At 39.0% G+C, this 20,629-nt stretch overlaps 1 protein-coding gene across 1 annotated transcript in view; it reads left to right on the top strand.

The window, feature by feature from the left end:
- The window catches only part of LOC114655444 (coiled-coil domain-containing protein 148-like), a 201,791-nt gene that overhangs the window by 38,863 nt on the left and 142,299 nt on the right, over positions 1-20,629 (top strand). Inside the window, exons 6-7 of the mRNA XM_051931438.1 lie at positions 5,185-5,280; positions 14,303-14,484. Coding sequence (XP_051787398.1) covers positions 5,185-5,280; positions 14,303-14,484 — 278 coding nt within the window. The remainder of the gene's footprint in view (positions 1-5,184; positions 5,281-14,302; positions 14,485-20,629) is intronic.

The raw sequence follows: 20,629 nt of genomic DNA on the forward strand, positions 1-20,629 counted from the left end.
TAAAATACAAGTAAAGATTATACTAATTACTAAATGCAGAACTGGTACACACATAAATACATACTTGTTGAAACACACAGAGAACAAGATAGAAAATGATAAAAAAATAAATAGAAACAAGCAGTCTTTGTCCATTAATTATTTGATGAACTATGGCCTGTTTACAACAGAGGAGTTTAAAACTGTAAAACATAAAGTCAAAAACAAAGTCACAGTCCTGGGGACCTCAATTAACTGGCCACCCATCCCCTACTGGGTTTTCCATAGTGGAGTCTGTTCTGGCCATCCAATCTAATGTGACAATCATTCCATCCAGTGATTTCAATGCTCCTTTATCTAAGATGACTATTGTATACATGGTAGAGCAGTGGCACCACATGCCACATCCAGATACAAAGAAGAGAAACCTAATAGAGGAAGTTTTAGTAACAGTTTAAAAGTATTGTGATACTTATTTTTCTGTAAAAATAATTAACAAAGAGAAATTCATCATGCACATCTAATCAGTAGCTCTAGTCAGGGTATGCTAGATTAAAGTAGTAAGTCTTCAGTATGGGTTTAAAAGCTGAGACTTAATGGAGCATCACTTATATTAACAGGCAGATCATTCCATGGGGCCTGTAACTAAAGCTCAATCTCCTACTATTATTTTATTAATCCTTGAAATCTTAAGTAGGCCGACATTTTGAGATGTCAGTGTGCGCTTTGGTTTGTAAGTAGTGATAAGTTCAGATAAGTAGGCGGGACCCTGGCCATTTAAGATTTTATAAGTTAAAAGGAAGATTTTGAAATCAGCCCTGAGCTTAACTGGGAGCCAGTTGTGTTTGTATTTTCTGGTTTGTATAATAATTCTTTTAGCAGCATTTTGAATTAACTGAAAGCTGCATAAAGAATGTTTTGAACATCCAGTAAATAATATAGGGCTGCAGCTAATGATTATTTTGATAATCGAATAATCTGGTGATTATTTTGTCAATAAATCGATTAGTTAGATTGTCATTTGAAGTTAGACACAATAAGTGCACAAAATGGAACTTTTTTACCAGATTAACAGGTTTGTATAAAATGTTCAGAAATGTATTTTAAAAATGAAATACTTGTAAATATTTTAAACACAATATAGGTTTTTAAACAGCATTTATACGTATAATAATACATTGAAAATAAATAGAATTAAGTAGCATGTCTGGCCCTGGTTGTACAATGAACACACACACATATAATTCCCTTAAAAACACAACAGTTTTTAATAAATTAGTAAACTCACAATGTGGCTTATATATTCAGAATCACATTAAACCAACACTTCAAAGTTAAACATGTAATTTAAGTTATATGTTTTTTTTTCCAGTGTCGTGTAAACAAATACAAGTACCATGTAAACAAATACTGCGGTGGGCTGGTGCCCTGCCCGGGTTTTGTTTCCTGCCTTGTACCCTGTGTTGGCTGGGATTGGCTCCAGCAGAACCCTGTAGTTAGGATATAGCAGGTTCGATAATGGATGGATGGATGTAAACAAATATCTGACCACCACAACATTCTCTCACAATAGAGTCTGTTGCACCATCAGTCAGTCAGTCAGTCATTATCCAACCCGCTATATCCTATCACAGGGTCATGGGGGTCTGCTGGAGCCAATCCCAGCCCACACAGGGTGCAAGGCAGGAACAAATCCCAGGCAGGGCGTCAGCCCACCACAGTAATGATTTCATTATTATTTTATTTTTGTAAGTCTACAGTCATGTTTGAAATTAGACAACGAACATCATTGTCATACTTTGGGGTTATGTCCAGACTATTTTTTATTTTGCAGCAAAACAAGTGGTTTCATTTATCTGAAACTCAGTTCTTCCTTTGACCCTGTAATATGTTGAGTGTATTTTAACTGAAAATTCATATCTTTTTAGATTACATTACATTAGATTAGATTAGTAAAACTTTATTAATTCCATGAGAAAATTCAAAAAGATTTTTGCATCATCATTCATCTTTTTTGTATCTGGAAACCTTTTACCATCACAGATTCTTTGGTACATTTGCCTACAGCCAACACACTGTTGTAGCCTGCTGCGTGTCATTTGCTGTTGGGCGTTTGCTGGTAGATTTTCACATTTGAAGCTGTGTGATGCTGAAATTCTGTCGCATATGTTAGTGTTTTATTTACATTGTAGAGAGATGGACTACGACTCAAAAATTTTCCTCAGTTCAAACTGAAAGTCATTTCATTGTGGCTCTCCTAGCAAACATTGTGTTCACATATCTGTATCACATAACTCTGAAGTACCAATTGATTTACTGGGATGACAGGGAGTCTTCCTCTTCCACAGAGCCTGTAACAGTAAGCTTCCTATTCAAATGTTTGTGAATCTCCTTTATGCTCTCATGCCATATGAGGTCAGAACTACACATATTGCATCTCGTAACCTTTTTTTTCTGTCTTCCGAGAGATGTGCTCCCAAACTCTGCAGGTCTTAGGTCACACTATCTTTTCTGGCAATTGCTACCCACCTGCGTTTTTTCAAATGCTTCACAACTGAATAACATAGTGACGGAATTGTGTGGCAAAACATACTCAGCCTAATGACGTAATTAACTAATCGATGAAAGTGATCATTGCCAACATTTTTAATAATCAATTATTGCCACCCTAGAATAATGCCGTGCAGTAGTCCTAGTAGAAATAAATGCATGAAGTAATTTCTCAGTAAAGTGCATATTTAGAAACATCTTAATCTTCCAACATTTTTAAAAAGGAAAAAAATGTTTTGGATAGTTTTGTAATGTGAGTTTTAAATATCATGCTAGTGTCAAAAATAACACCTAAATTGTATGGTGTTTCAGTAAAACTAATGGTGATTCCCGCAGAGTTAAAAAGTAACAGAATGTTGTTATTGTCAGCATCATTCCCTCCAATATCAAACATTTCTGCTTTTTCTGTATTCAGAGACAAGTAGCTCTCATCCATCCACTCCTTTAACTTACTGACACCATTAAAGACAGCATCTGAGAAACGTCATTTGGTCTAAAAGAAAGACATAACTCGGTGTCAAATGCATATAAGTGAAAATTAATGTAATGTTTTCTAATGATAGTTCCCAATGGAAGCATGTAAACTAAAAACAGTATACTGTAGGTCCAAGTACTGAGCCATGTGGATCACCGTAGTTAATTTTTGAGTATAATGATGGAGTACTGTAGGCATAATTCTGTATGTGCTGGTAAGGATTTGATAAATAAGAACTAAACCAGGCGAGTACAATGCCTGTGAACCTAATGTAATTTTCCAGCCTCTATAATACAATAGAATGGTCAATGGTGTCAAATGCTGTACTTAACTGTAACAACATAATTGCTGTGGAGGATATCAGAATGCTGTTTATAACAAAGGCTAGTGCTGTTCCTGTACTATGAGCAATATCGAAGCCAGACTGGAATTTCCCAAATAAATTGTTGTGTGTAAGGTGAGGCTGAAGTTGCGTGGCAAATCATTTTTCAGACATTTTAGAGAGAGGGTAAGTTGAAATGGGTCTATAATTATTAAGCATATGTAGCTCCCTCTCTGGCTTTTAATGTAACGGTCCGATAAGTTTTAGTTCATCAGAAATTGTACCATTCAGTAATGATCTATTGATAAGGTTAAGAATAGGTTCTGCCAGAATATCTGTTGAGCTTTTTACTAGTTTGGTTAGTAGTGGGTTTATGGAACAAGTAGTAGGCTTCATTTTAGAAATTAAAGTTATGTCTATGAAATGAATAGCTAAATGAATGGTTAATTTAGTAACACTTTCAATAAATTACTGAGTTAGTTCATTTGTAATGTAAGCATGTAAGGGAATGTTTAATTTATAATAAAATAAATGCAGCTAGTCATTGATAAAGCTCAGTGACACAGTTATTAATGCTATGGCCTCACAGTTTAAGTAAATTAGGTTCACATTTTGGCCTCATCACATCTGCGTGGTGCATGCATGGGTAGGTATTTCTTTGGGCACTTTCATCTTCGTCCCACATCTAGAAGTTCATGTGAGTCAGATTTTTTGACTGCTTTAGATTGGCTAGCATTAACAAGTTTGCCTGCATTATGCCGTTGCCCAGCCAAGGGTTGCTTGTCATCTTGCATCTAATGCTACTGCGATAGGCTCCAGCCATGACTCCAGACTGGTATGAACTATGTTGGTATTGACTGATATTGGAGGTCAAAAAATGTTTCAGTCACTAGAATGATGTGAATATAAGTTAAGCTGATATGGTGACACCTTAGAAACTATACCTCTTACTGATCACTATTATGAATTGTTTTGTGTAAAGTAATTAACCATTATATCTAAGTTGTGCTTGGTCAGTGAAATAGTACACAATTTCTAATCACAGAGCCAGTCAAGCTTAATGATTTCATTGCCTTGAGGGTGTCAGACTTAAAATCATAGTGGACAATGGATTGCATGTCTGCCTCATGACTTGTCAGCATATTTTCAAATTTTCAAAGTATCACAACCAATTAACAGACTGCCTGATACCACTGGTGCCTTTGTGAATGCTCTCCAGGTATGGTGAGTGCAGCCACAATCTTCACTTATTCTTTTTCCTTTTTACAGTTTGTTGTGACTTGACAAACACAAGATTTTGAACAGGCGGCCCTCTCCGTTGTTTTCATGGTCCAAAAAAATTGTTTTCCTTCTTTCTTTTCAGGCTTACTGGGTGTCTTCTCTTACATACACATGAACTTGCTCTTACATCTTAAGACAAAATCAGAACTGTTTGATTATGTTGGTGTACAACACAGACTGATATGACTGCTGTGAAGTCATGTCAGTTTGCTAAGATTATGAAAATAACGGCTATGACTAAAAAACACTGAAAAAGTCATGCAGTACGGTGTGGGATTCAAGTTTCAACCAGTATCACTTTTAAATTAATCAAATAATCATTCAATCCTTGTTTAAAGGAAGCTACTGTCTTTGTAAGAGTAATCTAAAGGTTTTTTTTTCTCTGATAATGTTAAGGTAAATATTTGGTTACTAGAAACATTAATAATTCTTCTTAAGTCTGGAAAATAAAGCTTTTATAATGTAATTGTTTTACCCTAATTGTACAAAGCTGAATAACCTAGATTCTTATTTACCCATTTCAAACAGTGCTGGAATATGTTAAGATCTTTCATGGAATTTCCTTTAACCGTTTTAGGTAGAGTTTGTTAAGGAGCAGCAAAATGCAATTTTGGAAAAACTGAAGTCAGAGTGGATTGCTGTGGAAGAAGACATCAAGGAAACAACTGTTGAAGTAAGACAAAATAATGTATAATCTGTTATATTAATACAAAAAGTATAATTGACAAAACATTTCTCATTGGTATTGATCTACAAAATTTGGCAAAGCATTTTTCACAGTGAATTTGTTGGGATTGCCAGTAAACTTGTTTGCTGAATTTTTCCCTAAGAATTCACCATGTAGCCACCTTAACACTGGAATTACCAGAGCCTCTGAAAAAACTCGTAGATCCGGCCCATCTTAAATCCCTTCGCACCTCTCCGTTAGAGTCTTTTGTCCTGCAAATGTGCTGATAAAAACAAGCAGCCTATTATTCTATCCCCCCACAGCTACAGAATGTGCACAAAGTTCTCCTAGCTCATGCCTTGATTGATTATCTGGGAGTGAAGTACTGGAGTTTTAGAGTGGAAATAATAGATCGTTATTTGGAACACATGCATTTCATGTGTGCTCCGTTTCTACAATAATCTGTGTAAACACATTGTTAAAACAGAAATGTTTTTCATATTTTAGTAGTAAATGACAAAATGTTGGCATAAACTATATAATGTGTGAAGTCTGAAGTGTAAAGATCAAACAAACACTTTCACAAAAGGTTCGTTCATGGATAAAACAACAGCTTCCGTGGTGTAGTGGTAAGATTTGCTGACTTGTAATCAAGAGTCCCCGGTTCCATCCCAACTGCCTCCTATATTTGCAGTTTTCAGTAGTGAGCTGCTCTTATTGTTAATATTATACAGCACACACATATATTTGGTTTGCGTCCGTAACAGACGGTGGACATTTATAGTACTTGTGAAAGTTACCGTTTTATTTTCACTTTTATTCTCTCAGATACGATCACGATACATACTACCTCCCCCCCACCCAGGGATCTGACACTGATAGTTTTTATTTGAAACTGGGAATAACTGTAGATGTGAGTGGTGTTTTGAGGCAATGGAACTGGACATTCTCAGATCTGGAGGGATAAAAGCTGACACACAAACGCTGGTGAATCTGCCTTCTTCGTATCTCACCGTCACTTGATTTTTTTTTTTATTCAGTTTTATTGAGTGTTCCTGCTCACGCTGAATTAGTATGCACCTTATGGTCTATGATGTCAAAAAAAAAAAAAGAAAAAAACACGGACATAGGTATATATGATACTTTGTGCACTTTCTGCAGCTGTGGGGGGATGGAATAGTAGGCTGCTTGCTGTTTGTCTTTATCGGCACATTTACAGGACAAAAGACGCTGACGGAGAGGTGCGAAGGGATTTAAGGTGGGTCGGATCTACACGTTTTTTCGTAGGCTCTGGTAATTCTAGTGTTAAGTAATTTTTTTTCCCAGCACCCCATGATACTTTGCAAGGCCAGCGTAATATAACCAAGCTATAGCAGCCATGTTGGATGGGATAGCCCCCCAGTATATATCACTGATTTATTGCTCATCAAAGTGTATGTCTACGGACATGATTGTGGACACAGTGGTCCATGAGTGAATGCAACTCATTTGCAATGTTTTCACAGACATGATAGACATGACTATGTATTCAAATGCAAGAATAAACAGTCAGTTTTCTTTGTGTGCGTACACATCTTCGAACAAATCATATATGTAATTCAGTGCATGTGATTGTGTGCATGTCATTCAATACATGTACCAGCATTTCAATATAGGGGTTGTAAACAAAACATAGAGACACAGATAAAGGGTTGGGGTACACTTAAGCAATTCCCATATATCCATCCATCCATCGTCCAACCTACTGAATCCAAACACAGGGTCACGGGGGTCTGCTGGAGCCAATCCCAGCCAACACAGGGCACAAGGCAGGAACCAATCCCAGGCAGGGTGCCAACCCACCGCAGGACACACACAAACACAACCACACACCAAGCACACACTAGGGCCAATTTAGAATCGCCAATCCACCTAACCTGCATGTCTTTGGACTGTGGGAGGAAACCCACGCAGACATGGGGAGAACATGCAAACTCCACGCAGGGAGGACCCGGGAAGCAAACCCAAGTCTCCTAACTGCAAGGCAGCAGCGCTACCACTGCGCCACCATGCCGCCCTAATCCCCATATATTATGATGTCAAAAAAAAAACCAAAACAAATTAATGTGTCATGTAAGAAATGTTTTTCCAGATGCAAGTCTCCAATCAGATTGGAGAAAGATGGCGGTGATGCAGATTATGAAGTTGGTGAGGAGTTCCGGAAGTGATTTAATGGGCTAGTTATACAGTTAGGTCCATAAATATTTGGACAGAGACAACTTTTTTTCTAATTTTGGTTCTGTACATTACCACAATGAATTTTAAATGAAACAACTCAGATGCAGTTGAAGTGCAGACTTTCAGCTTTAATTCAGTGAGGTGAACAAAACGATTGCATAAAAATGTGAGGCAACTAAAGCATTTTTTTAACACAACCTCTTCATTTCAGGGGCTCAAAAGTAATTGGACAAATTAAATAACTGGAAATAAAATGTTCATTTCTAATACTTGGTTGAAAACCCTTTGCTGGCAATGACAGCCTGAAGTCTTGAACTCATGGACATCACCAGATGCTGGATTTCCTCCTTTTTAATGCTCTGCCAGGCCTTTACTGCAGCGGCTTTCAGTTGCTGTTTGTTTGTGGGCCTTTCTGTCTGAAGTTTAGTCTTCAACAAGTGAAATGCATGCTCAATTGGGTTAAGATTAGGTGACTGACTTGGCCATTCAAGAATTTTCCATTTCTTTGCTATAATAAACTCCTGGGTTGCTTTGGCTGTATGTTTTGGGTCATTGTCCATCTGTATCATGAAATGCCGCCCAATCAATTTGACTGCATTTAGCTGGATTTGAGCAGACAGTATGTCTCTGAACACCTCAGAATTCATTCGGCTGCTTCTGTCCTGTGTCACATCATCAATAAACACTAGTGTCCCAGTGCCACTGGCAGCCATGCACGCCCAAGCCATCACACTGCCTCCACCGTGTTTTATAGATGATGTGCTATGCTTTGGATAATGAGCTGTTCCATGCCTTCTCCATACTTTTTTCTTGCCATCATTCTGGTAGAGGTTGATCTTGGTTTCATCTGTCCAAAGAATGTTTTTCCAGAACTGTGCTGGCTTTTTTAGATGTTCTTTAGCAAAGTCCAATCTAGCCTTTCTATTCTTGAGGCTTATGAGTGGCTTGCACCTTGCAGTGCACCCTCTGTATTTACTTTCATGCAGTCTTCTCTTTATGGTAGACTTGGATATCGATATGCCTACCCCCTGAAGAGTGTTGTTCACTTGGTTGGCTGTTGTGAAGGGGTTTCTCTTCACCATGGAAATGATTCTGCGATCATCCACCACTGTTGTCTTCCGTGGACGTCCAGGTCTTTTTGCATTGCTCAGTTCACCAGTGCTTGCTTTCTTTCTCAGGATGTACCAAACTGTAGATTTTGCCACTCGTAATATTGTAGCAATTTCTCGGATGGGTTTTTTCTGTTTACGCAGCTTAAGGATGGCTTCTTTCATCTACATGGAGAGCTCCTTTGACCTCATGTTGTCTGTTCACAGCAAAATCTTCCACATGCAAGCACCACACTTCAAATCAACTCCAGGCCTTTTATCTGCTTAATTGATAATGACATAACGACGGACTTGCCCACACCTGCCCATGAAATAGCCTTTAAGTCAATTGTCCAATTACTTTTGAGCCCCTGAAATGAAGGGGTTGTGTTAAAAAAATGCTTTAGTTGCCTCACATTTTTATGCAATCGTTTTGTTCACCCCACTGAATTAAAGCTGAAAGTCTGCACTTCAACTGCATCTGAGTTGTTTCATTTAAAATTCGTTGTGGTAATGTACAGAACTAAAATTAGAAAAAAGTTGTCTCTGTCCAAATATTTATGGCCCTAACTGTATGTTGGTTTCTACATTTGCAGAGGGAAGGAGAGGAGAGGAGAGGCATTATCATGTGTAACACTGTACTCATATCATGTTTTTTTCTCCTAAAAGGTGCCTCATTTATGCTCAAGTACCACGTTGCATCAATCGTTCCATTTTCACAGAAAACACTTATTTTGGCTTTTACAATCCCAATTCCACAAAAGCTGTGACACTGTGTAAAATTCAAATAAAACCAGAATACAATGATTTGCAAATCTCATAAACCCATATTTTATTCACAATAGAACATGAAAAATATTTGCTCATATTGAATTTGTCGGCAGCAACACAGGGTACATGGGCAACAAAAGGTTTGAAAATTAAGGTGTACTAAATTAAACAGCTGGAGGGACATGTTGTAACTAATTAGGCTAATTGGCAACAGGTCAGCAACATGATTGGGTATAAAAGGAGCATCTTAGAAAGGCATAGTCACTCAGAAGTAAAGGTGGGCAGAGGTTCGCCAATCTGCAAAAACTTAATCTACAAATTGTGGAACAATTTCAGAATAATGTTCCTCAATGTAAAATTGTGAAGACTTTGAATATTTCTTCATCTACAGTACATAATATAATCAAAAGATTCAGAGAATCTGGAGAAATCTCTTTGTGCAAGGGACAAGGCCGAAAGTCAATATATGCCTGTGATCTTTGGGCCCTCAGGCGACACTACATTAAAATTTACAAATTGTGGAACAACTTCAAAATAATGTTCCTTAACATACAATTGCAAAGACTTTGAAAATCTCTTCATCTACATTATATAATATCATCAAAAGATTCCTAGAATCTAGAGAAATCTATGTGCACAAGGGACAAGGCAGGAAATCAGTATTGAATTCCTGTGGTCTTTGGGACCTCAGGGGGCATTGCGTTAAAACCAGGCCTGATTCTGTCATGGAAATCACTGCATGGGTTCAGGGACACATCCAGAAATCATTGTCTGTGAACACAATTCGCCATGTCATCCACAAATGGAGGTTAAAGTTCTCTCATGCAAAGAAGAAGCCATATGTGAGCATGATCCAGAAATGCCACCTTCATCTCTGGGCCAGAGCTCATTTAAAATGGGCTGAGTCAAAGTGGAAAACTGTTCTGTTGTCACACAAATCAAAATTTGAAATTCTTTTTTGAAATCATGAATACCACATCCTCTGGACTTAAGAGGAGAAGGACCATCCGGCTTATTACCAATGCTCAGTTCAAAAGCCTGCATCTCGGGTGGTATAGGGGCACATTAGTGCCCATGGAATTGGCAGCTTGAACATCTTGAAAAACATCATCAGTACTGCAAGGTATATACAGGTTTTAGAGCAACATATGCTCCCATTCAGATGGCATCTTTTTCAGAAAAGGCCTTGCATATTTCAGCAAGATAGTGTTACTGCATCTATTACAACAGCATGACTTTGTAGTAGAAGAGTCCAAGTGCTGAACCGGCCTACCTGCAGTCCAGACCTTTCACCAACTGAAGACTTTTGGCGCATCATGAAGCAAAAAATACGACAAAGAACACCCAGGGTTGCTTAGCAGTTAGAATGCTATATCAGACAAGAATAGGGCAATATCCTCTCCCAAAAGTTCAGCAACTTGTCTCCTCAGTTCCCAGACATTTATGGACCGTTGTTAAAAGAAGTGATAAAAACACAGTGATAAAAATGGCCCTGTCCCAACTTTTTTGAAACATGTTGCTGCCATCAAATTCAAAATGACCTTATTATTTCATTAAAATAGTCAATTTTCTCACTTTAAACATTTGATATTTTCACCATGTTCTATTGTGAATAAAATATGGTTTATGGGTTTACACAACATCCCAACTTTTTTGGAACTGGGGTTGTACATTTATTGTTGGGTCTGCCATGTCTGTGAAAGTGAGCTGCTGTCCACTGCACGGTGCTTTCACTTGGCTGCTTGGCTTGACTGCTGTGGCCACTATGTGCCATTTTGCCTGTTTTCCCTTACCCTCGTCACATTCATTTTGACTGTGTATTTCATATTCCATGTTGCATTAAAAATATTGCAATGCCATTTTAAGTGAGTTTATAGTTATTTTTAAATAACTGAAGTGACTGGAGCTCTGACAGTTTTAAGATTTGTTTTTTTCTTAATCGCACGTAGTGAAACAATGTGAGTGATTATAAATGCAACATTTTTTTTGATTATTTCATAGTTGTCTGCTGAAGACACATAGCAGTTCACATGTGGGCAACAGTGTTCAGTAATAGCAATAAAAGCAGCAGGAAAGGATTTGTCGAGGTAAAAAGGATATGCAAATACAGTCAAGTGCGAGCAAGCAGGGGAGGAGAGACACTGATTCACACCTGGTTACCAGTGTTTTATTGGTGTTGCTTGTGGTGGTAATCGGAGTTCTTTTGTGTATATAAAAAAATCATCAATCACACTTTCTGAATAGAATTTCAGAGATGCTAAAATGTGGGCATTTGAAGTGCAGCAATTTAGATAAAGTCAAAGTAGGGCAGGAGTGTGACATGCACACTGATGAAATAATGAAAGATTTTAAAACACAATGCTGTGGCACTTGTAGTGTTAAATTAATTTTTCTCTCTATTCTTGCTGCACAGTTTGAGAACCACTGCTGTAGACAGCTGTCCCTCTGTGTAGGTGTGGGCTGTATGAGGCAGATATCATAGACGGGTTAAGCTGATTGCATCACATAATGGATCACTTAAGAAAGGATTTTATTACCATGGGATATGAGACTTCTGCATGACCACGGTTGATCCAGCATTTCTCTGGCTTCTGTCTGTGTGAAAGTGCTTTCCTCTTTAACTCTCTTTTCTCTTGAGCCAGCCTTAGAAAGTGACCATGCAGACTAATATGTGATATAAGTTAATGTCAGGGAGGCTTGGTGGTTCAACGGTTAGCACTGCTGCCTTATAGTTCAGGTCAGTTTTTTGGCCACAATAATTAGTCCAGCATAGACTCTTCCCTAGCCATTAGAGATAATTTAAAGACCATTGCACCATTATAATCCACCCATAACTAGTCCAGTTGTCCTTTCCTCATTAACTCGATACATTTTGCAGAGTTCACCGAAATTCCCAAACATTTCCACGTTTTCAAAGGAAATTCAGTAGGATATGCTCATAACTGGTTTCCACAAATTGTCTGCCCTTGTTGGACTCTAACTGCCTCTGGGGTTGCTTGTAGCTAGCCTCTAGTCCCTAAATACTTCAACATGGAACATTAACTGAATGGAAAGAAATATAGATGCAGGTAAAATATGAAACTAAGTGGGCAAAGTTTAAGTATCAGGACAGGATTGAGACTGAAATATGTATCGACAACCTTGGTTCATTGTGGATTGAGATGAAGATAATGACTATCATTTATACAAAAATCAATAATCATGTTGAATTAGCAAGAGTTAAAACTTATTATCAGTTTGCTCAAAAATACATTGAATTTTGTTTAAGGTTTAAGGTTTGAGATACAGGTTTTTGCTTTGAAAATTATTCACGAAAAAAAACAGACTCAGGACTGGAGGTGGGAGTCAGCCCTCCTTTGACAAGAATGATGTAAGAAAATTCCTTCAACAAGCTAAAATAAAAAAAAAAACTCTAATCCAGATATTATAAGTGGACACCTGCTTCACTCCTGTGCAGACCAACTCCCTCCAATATGCCAATCTATATTTTGGAATGTTAAACCAAATGATAAACCTATGGCAATACACACTGAAAAGCATTAAATGACTCCAATGGCCTTAACTAATCCTATCATAAAATCCTTTAAAACGTTAATTAAGAGAGAGCTGCCAAACCAAACCCAGGCCTATCTGGTACCTAACCAATTCCATTACAGAGCAAAGAGGGGTTGGAAGCATCCATCAGCTACATTTATCAATATATGGTATGAGCCCTTAGAAGGACCAAAATATTATACAACATTATTTGTTTATTTCTTGTCTGCATTTAATACAATCCAGCCTCCTATTTTAGATGACAAACTAATTGATAAATTCTGTTTGGACCCTAACTTGGTGGGGTAGACTCTGGACTTTTTAAGTAATAGAACAAAAAGACTGAGCATTAATGGCTGATTTTCTGATAGGCTTAAGTCATTCACTGGATCACCCAAGGCTGCTGTTTGTCTTCTCTTGTTTAAATCAAGTTTAAACTGTTTCACATTGTTAACATTATCAAGTTTGGTGGTTGAAGCGTCATGCAGCAGGTCCTGAAAAACATAAGAAGAAGTCATCAAAATGGAGGAAAATGTGAAACAAACTCTAAACTTTAAGAGTTATACCTCATGTAAAGTCTATAAAGTAGAAACTTCTATCTCTTAATTCCGGCTAAGCAATTTTGAAAGAAAGAATGAGCAAAATTTGTAGTTGTTAATAGAAGGCTTTTAAAAGACTAATATCAATAAGTTCTGCCTGTACATAATACTGACTCAAGGAGTGTTAGAATACTAAATACATCTGTCATTTTTTATTTTGTATTTTATTGACTTAGAGTTTTTATTTTCACTCTGACTTTATAGAGCTTTCCACTGATCAATTGTTGTATCTATATTTACTGTATATAGTGAAGTTAATCTGGATAGTGATATCCTTATTGACAAGCTGGAGGACTCTGCCACTACAGCAAGGGAGATCTTTCAAGACCCCAGATGTCATATTATAAAGCCCTATTAAGAGTTTGAGGTTCCTCAGACAGCTAGGGAATGATGTGTTGTGGCCTCCCAGTGGAGCAGACATCAAATTTGGCACTCTCTTAGCATACCTCTGCAGTGGGGCTAATATGCAGGAATCTCTCGTGCCTTTTAGGGTGAAACCTACCCATAGAACACCAGAGATCAATGTCACCCAGGACCCCGGAAGGAGGTTGGGGCACAGTATAAAAGGGCTTTGCTTCCTTTCCTCAGTTGTGAGGCAGCTGGTGACAAGAACTCAGCTGGACTGAGGGAGGAAGGAGACCCAAGTAGTAGAATGTGCGCAGGGATGTTAACAGAGTAGCAAGTGTTTGCTATTGCTTAGAGGTGTTTATTATTTTCTGTTTTGGTTGTACAATATGTACAGTACATTAAGAGAACAATTTGTAAATCACAATCCTTCACTTTTTACAATTAATACAGTGTTAATGTTCTGATTTTCAGGATCTGCTCTCTGCTGGTGAAGGGATTCCAAGTGAAGTAGACCAGATTCCTGAACAAGTGTTTTTTATGCCCTGTCCATATCCTGAATTGAAGGCATCTTTGATGAATGAATTTGAAGCACTTGGTGAAAAGTACAAATCCAGATTACAGAGCATCAATGAAAGGCTAGAGGCTATGGACAGGTATAGTACTGAAAATTTTTTTTATGTAGCGTCATTTCAGTGTCTATTCGGCAGTATTGGATCAGCAAGAAATGCAAAATGAGTTCAGTGCCTTTGTTTCGTTTTTTTTATTCATTAATTCATTCATGAATTATCAGTGCCCATTTTGTCCAATATTGTAATTTATTTTATTTTGAACCCAGCCACAGGGGATGCACAAACCAGTGTATTTCTTCATGCCTTTCCCAAACCCGGATAAATGGGGAGGGTTACATCAGGAAGGGCATCCAGTGTAAAATTTTGCCAAATCAATATGTGGACAACAATACAAATTTCCATACCAGATCGGTCGAGCCCCGGGTTAACAACGACCGCCACCAGTACTGTTAGTCAACAGGGTGCTGCAGGAAATTGGGCTACTGTTGGCCGGAGAAGAAAAGGGGGGAGATGTGTCCGGAGGCAGGAGGAGAGGAGGAAGGTAAAGAGAGTGGAACTGAGAGTAGGAACACTGAATGTCGGCAGTATGACTGGTAAGGGGAGAAAGTTAGCAGATATGATGGAGAGAAAGAGACTAAATGGAAGGGGAGTAAGGCCAGGTGGATTGGAGGTGGATTCAAATTGTTCTTTCCTGGTGTGGATAGGAGGAGAAATGGAGTAGGGGTTATTCTGAAGGAACAGTATGTTAAGAGTCAGACAGAGTAATGATTATGAAGCTGGAAATTGGAGGTGATGATGAATGTTGTTAGTGCATATGCCACGCAAGCTGGATGTGCAAAGGATGAGAAAGAAGATTTTTAGAGTGAGTTGGATGAAGTGATGAACAGTGTTCCCAAGGGACAGAAAGTGGTGATTGGAGAGGATTTCAATGGACATGTTGGTAAAGGAATCAGAGGAGACGAGGAGGTGATGGGTAGGTATGGTATCAAGGAGAGGAATGAAGAAGGTCAGGTGGATTTTGGAAGGTGGATTTTGCCAAAAGGATGGACATGGCTGAGGTGAGTTCGTATTTTAAGAAGAGGGAGGAACATAGGATTACGTACAAGAGTGGAGGAATTTTCACACAGGTAGATTACATCCTATGCAGAAGAGTTGATCTGAAGGAGATTGAAGACTGCAAAGTGGTGACAGGGGAAAGTGTAGTTAAGCAGCATAGGATGGTGGTCTGTAGGATGATGTTGGAGATCAAGAAGAGGAAGAGAGTGAGGGCAGAGCCAAGGATCAAATGGTGGAAGTTGAAAAAGGAAGACTGCAAGGTTAAGTTTAGGGAGGAGGTGAGACAGGCACTGGGTGGCAGTGAAGAGTTACCAGACAGTTGGGAAACTACAGCAGATGTAGTAAGTTTGACAACAAGAAGGGTGCTTGGCATGATATCTAGAAAGAGGAAGGAGGAAAAGGAAACCTTGTAGTGGAATGACGAAATACAGGAGAGTATACAGAGGAAGACTACGGTGGGCTGGCGCCCTGCCCGGGGTTTGTTTCCTGCCTTGAGCTCTGTGTTGGCTGGGATTGGCTCCAGCAGACCCCCGTGACCCTGTAGTTAAGATATAGCGGGTTGGATAATGGATGGATGGATATACAGAGGAAGAGGATGGCAAAGAAGAAGTTTAGATATTCAGAAAGATGCAGAAAGTAGACAAGAGTACAAGGAGATAAGGTGCAAGGTGAAGAGAGTGGTGGCGAAGGCTAAAGAAAAGGCGTATGATGAGTTGTATGAGAGGTTGGACACTAAGGAGGGAAAAAAGGACCTGTAATGATTGGCTAGACAGAGGGAGCGAGCTGGGAAAGATGTGCAGCAGGTTAGGGTGATAAAGGATAAAGATGGAAATGTACTCACAAGCGAGGAGAGTGGGTTGAGCAGATGGAAAGAGTACTTTGAGAGGCTGATGAATGAAGAGAGCGAGAGAGAGAAGAGGTTGTATGATGTGGAGATAGTGAATCAGGAAGTGAAACGGATTAGCAAGGGGGAAGTAAGGACAGCTATGAATAGGATAAAAAATGGAAAGGCCGTTGGTCCAGATGACATACCTATGGAAGCATGGAGGTGTTTAGGAGAGATGGCAGTGGAGTTTTTAACCAGATTGTTTAATGGAATCTTGGAAAGTGAGAGGATGCCTGAGGAGTGGAGAAGAAGTGTACTAGTGCTGATATTTAAGAATAAGGGGGATGTGCAGGACTGCAGTAACTACAGGGAAATAAAATTGATGAGCCACAGCATGAAGTTATGGGAAAGAGTAGTGGAAGCTAGGTTAAGAAGTGAGGTGATGATTAGTGAGCAGCAGTATGGTTTCATGCCAAGAAAGAGCACCACAGATGCAATGTTTGCTCTGAGGATGTTGATAGAGAAGTTTAGAGAAGGCCAGAAGGAGTTGCATTGCGTCTTTGTGGACCTGGAGAAAGCATATTACAAGGTGCCTCGAGAGGAGCTGTGGTATTGTATGAGAAAGTCGGGAGTGGCAGAGAAGTATGTAAGAGTTGTACAGGATATGTACGAGGGAAGAGTGACTGTGGTGAGGTCTGCGGTGGGAGTGACGAATGCATTCAAGTTGGAGGTGCGATTACATCAGGGATCAGTTCTGAGCCCTTTCTTATTTTCAGTGATGATGGACAGGTTGACAGACGAGATTAGACAGGAGTCCCTGTGGACTATGATGTTTGCTGATGACATTGTGATCTATGGCGATAGTAGGAAGCAGGTTGAGGAAACCCTGTTGAGGTAGAGATATGCTCTAGAGAGGAGAGGAATGAAGGTCAGTAGGAACAGAAGACAGAACACATGTGTGTAAATGAGAGGGAGGTCAGTGGAATGGTGAGTATGCAAAGAGTAGAGTTGGCAAAGGTGGATGAGTTTAAATACTTGGGATCAACAGTACAGAGTAATGGGGATTGTGGAAGAGAGGTGAAGAAGAGAGTGCAGGCAGGGTGGAATGGGTGGAGAAGAGTGTCAGGAGTAATTTGTGACAGACGGGTATCAGCAAGAGTGAAAGGGAAGGTCTACAGGACGGTAGTGAGACCAGCTATGTTATATGGGTTGGAGACAGTAGCACTGACCAGAAAGCAGGATCCGCTGTGGCAACCCCTAACTGGAACAGCCGAAAGAAGAAGAAGATTGTATTTTATTTTGATTTCCAGTAGTAATCTTTGAAATTTGCTTTTAACAAATAAAAGTGTATTCACCACTCACCCTAATGTAATTCCATATTAGTTTATGATTTAGATTAAAAATAATACTAACAATAACCATGTCAAAACTTTTTTGTTTCCATATACATCCCCAGATTATAACAATAGTCAATTATACCAAATTTGTTGTAGTGTACAACCCCAATTCCAAATTATATGGGACTCTGTATAAAATGTAAATAAAAACAGAATGCAATTATTTACAAATATCGTAAACCCATATTTTATTCACAATAGAACATAGAAAACATATCAGATGTTGAAAGTGAGACATTTTACTATTTCATGAAAAATGTTAGCTCATTTTTAATTTGATGGCAGCAAAACGTTTCAGAAAAGTTGGAACGGGGGCAGCAAAAGGCTGGAAATTTAAGTGGTACTGAAAAGAAACAGCTAGAGGAACATTTTGCAATTAATGAGGTTAACTGGCAACAGGTCAGTAACATGATTGGGTGTAAAAAGAGCATCTTAGAGAGGTAGAGTTTCTCAGAAGTAAAGGTGGGCAGAGGTTCACCAATCTGCTAAAAACTTCATCTACAAATAGTGGAACAATTTCAGAGTAATGTTCCTCAAAGTAAAAATGTGAAGATTGAATATTTCTTCATCTACAGTACATAATATCATCAAAAGATTCAGAGTATCTGGAGAATCTCTGTGTGTAAGGGACAAGGCCGAAAGTAAATATATGCCTGTGATCTTTTGGCCCTCAGGCAACACTGCATTAAAAACAGGCCTGATTCTATCATGATTCTGTCACTACATGGGCTTAGGTACACTCATTGTCTGTGAACACAGTTTGCCATGCCATCCACAAATGCAGGTTAAAGCTCTATTATGCAAAGAAGAAGCCATATGTGAACACGATCCATTAATGCAGCCATCTTCCCTGGGTCACAGCTCATCTAAAATGGACTGAGGCAAAGTGGAAAACTGTTCTGTGGTCAGATGAATCAAAATTAGAAAATCTTTTTGGAAAACATGGATGCCGTGTCCTCCGGACTATAGAGGAGAGGGACCATCTGGTTTGTTATCAGCGCTCAGTTCAAAAGTCTGCATCTCTGATGGTATGGGGTGCATTAGTGCCTATGGAATTGGCAGCCTGCACATATGGAAAGGCACCATCAGTGCTGGAGGGTATATACAGGTTTTAGAGCAATATATGCTTCCATTCAGATGACATATTTTTCAGGGAAGGACTTGCATATTTCAGCAAGACAGTGTTAAACTGCATACTTCATCTGTTACAATAACATGGCTTCTTAGCAGAAGAGCCCAGATGCTGAACTGGCCTGCCTGCAGTCTAGACCTTTCACCAACTCATAACAGTTGGAGCATCATTAAACAAAAAATATGACAAAGACGACACAGGACTGTTGAGCAGCCAGAGTCTTACACCAGACAAGAATGGGACAAAATTACTCTTCTAAAAGTCCAGCAACTGGTCTCCTCAGTTCCCAGACATTTATTGACTGTTGTTAAAAGAACAGGGAATGCTACATAGTGGTAAACATGGCCCGGTCCCAACTTTCTTGAGAACATGTTGCTGCCATTAAATTCAAAATTACCTTATTCTTTTCTTAAAGCGGTACGTTTTCTCACTTTCAACATTCAAAATGTTTTCTGTGTTCTATTGAGAATAAAATATGGGTTTATGAAATTTACAAAACATTGCATTCTGTTTTTATTTACATTTTACACAGCATCCCAACTTTTTTGGAATTGGGGTTGTACATTTTCATCACAGCAGTTCTTTCTGCATTGTGTGGTCAATATGATTGTGCATGTTTGACATTTATTCACATTACCAGTTCATATTTGCTTTGAAGTGAATACAGAATACAGTAATCCCTCCTCCATCGCGGGGGTTGCGTTCCAGAGCCACCCGTGAAATAAGAAAATCTGCGAAGTAGAAACCATATGTTTATATGGTTATTTTTATATTGTCATGCTTGGGTCACAGATTTGCGCAGAAACACAGGAGGTTGTAGAGAGACAGGAACGTTATTCAAACACTGCAAACAAACATTTGTCTCTTTTTCAAAAGTTTAAACTGTGCTCCATGACAAGACAGAGATGACAGTTCTGTGTCACAATTAAAAGAATGCAAACATATCTTCCTCTTCAAAGGAGCAAACAAATCAATAGGGCTGTTTGGCTTTTTAAGTATGCGAAGCACCGCGGCACAAAGCTGTTGAAGGTGGCAGCTCACACCCCCTCCGTCAGGAGCAGACAGAGAGAGAGAGAGAGACAGATAAAAAAAATCAATACGTGCCCTTCGTGCTTTTAAGTATGCGAAGCACCGGGCAGCATGTCGCTTCACGAAGCAGCTGCACAGAAGGTAGCCAACGTGAAGATAATCTTTCAGCATTTTTAGACGAGCGTCCGTATCGTCTAGGTGTGCGAACAGCCCCCCTGCTCAATCCCCCTACGTCAGGATCAGAAAAAGTCAGCGCAAGAGAGAGAGAGAGAGAGAGAGAAAGTAAGTTGGGTAGCTTCTCAGCCATCTGCCAATAGCGTCCCTTGTATGAAATCAACTGGGCAAACCAACTGAGGAAGCATGTACCAGAAATTAAAAGACCCATTGTCCGCAGAAACCCGCGAAGCAGCGAAAAATCCGTGATATATATTTAAATATGCTTACATATAAAATCCGCGATGGAGTGAAGCCGCGAAAGGCGAAGCACGATATAGCGAGGGATCACTGTAATGGGCCATCACTCTGGTAAAACTGAAGGAACCCATTTATTTGCACATTAAATAACACATTTGTAAATCTTTCTTTCTAAACAGTTTATTTTCTCTAGACACCTGTTATCATCATCATCATCTTCTAATACACAGTGTGATGTAGAGCTACTCTAATGCATTTTTGAGCCATTTGTACCTCTTATGAGTGTCTGGATCTCCTATATCAGCTGTTTTTTTAACCTGAAGATTTTGTTTGATTGTTTTTTCACAAATTTATTTCATGTTAAAAATATTTTTA

Source organism: Erpetoichthys calabaricus, chromosome 8, assembly GCF_900747795.2.
Source record: "Erpetoichthys calabaricus chromosome 8, fErpCal1.3, whole genome shotgun sequence".
NCBI lineage: Eukaryota > Metazoa > Chordata > Cladistia > Polypteriformes > Polypteridae > Erpetoichthys > Erpetoichthys calabaricus.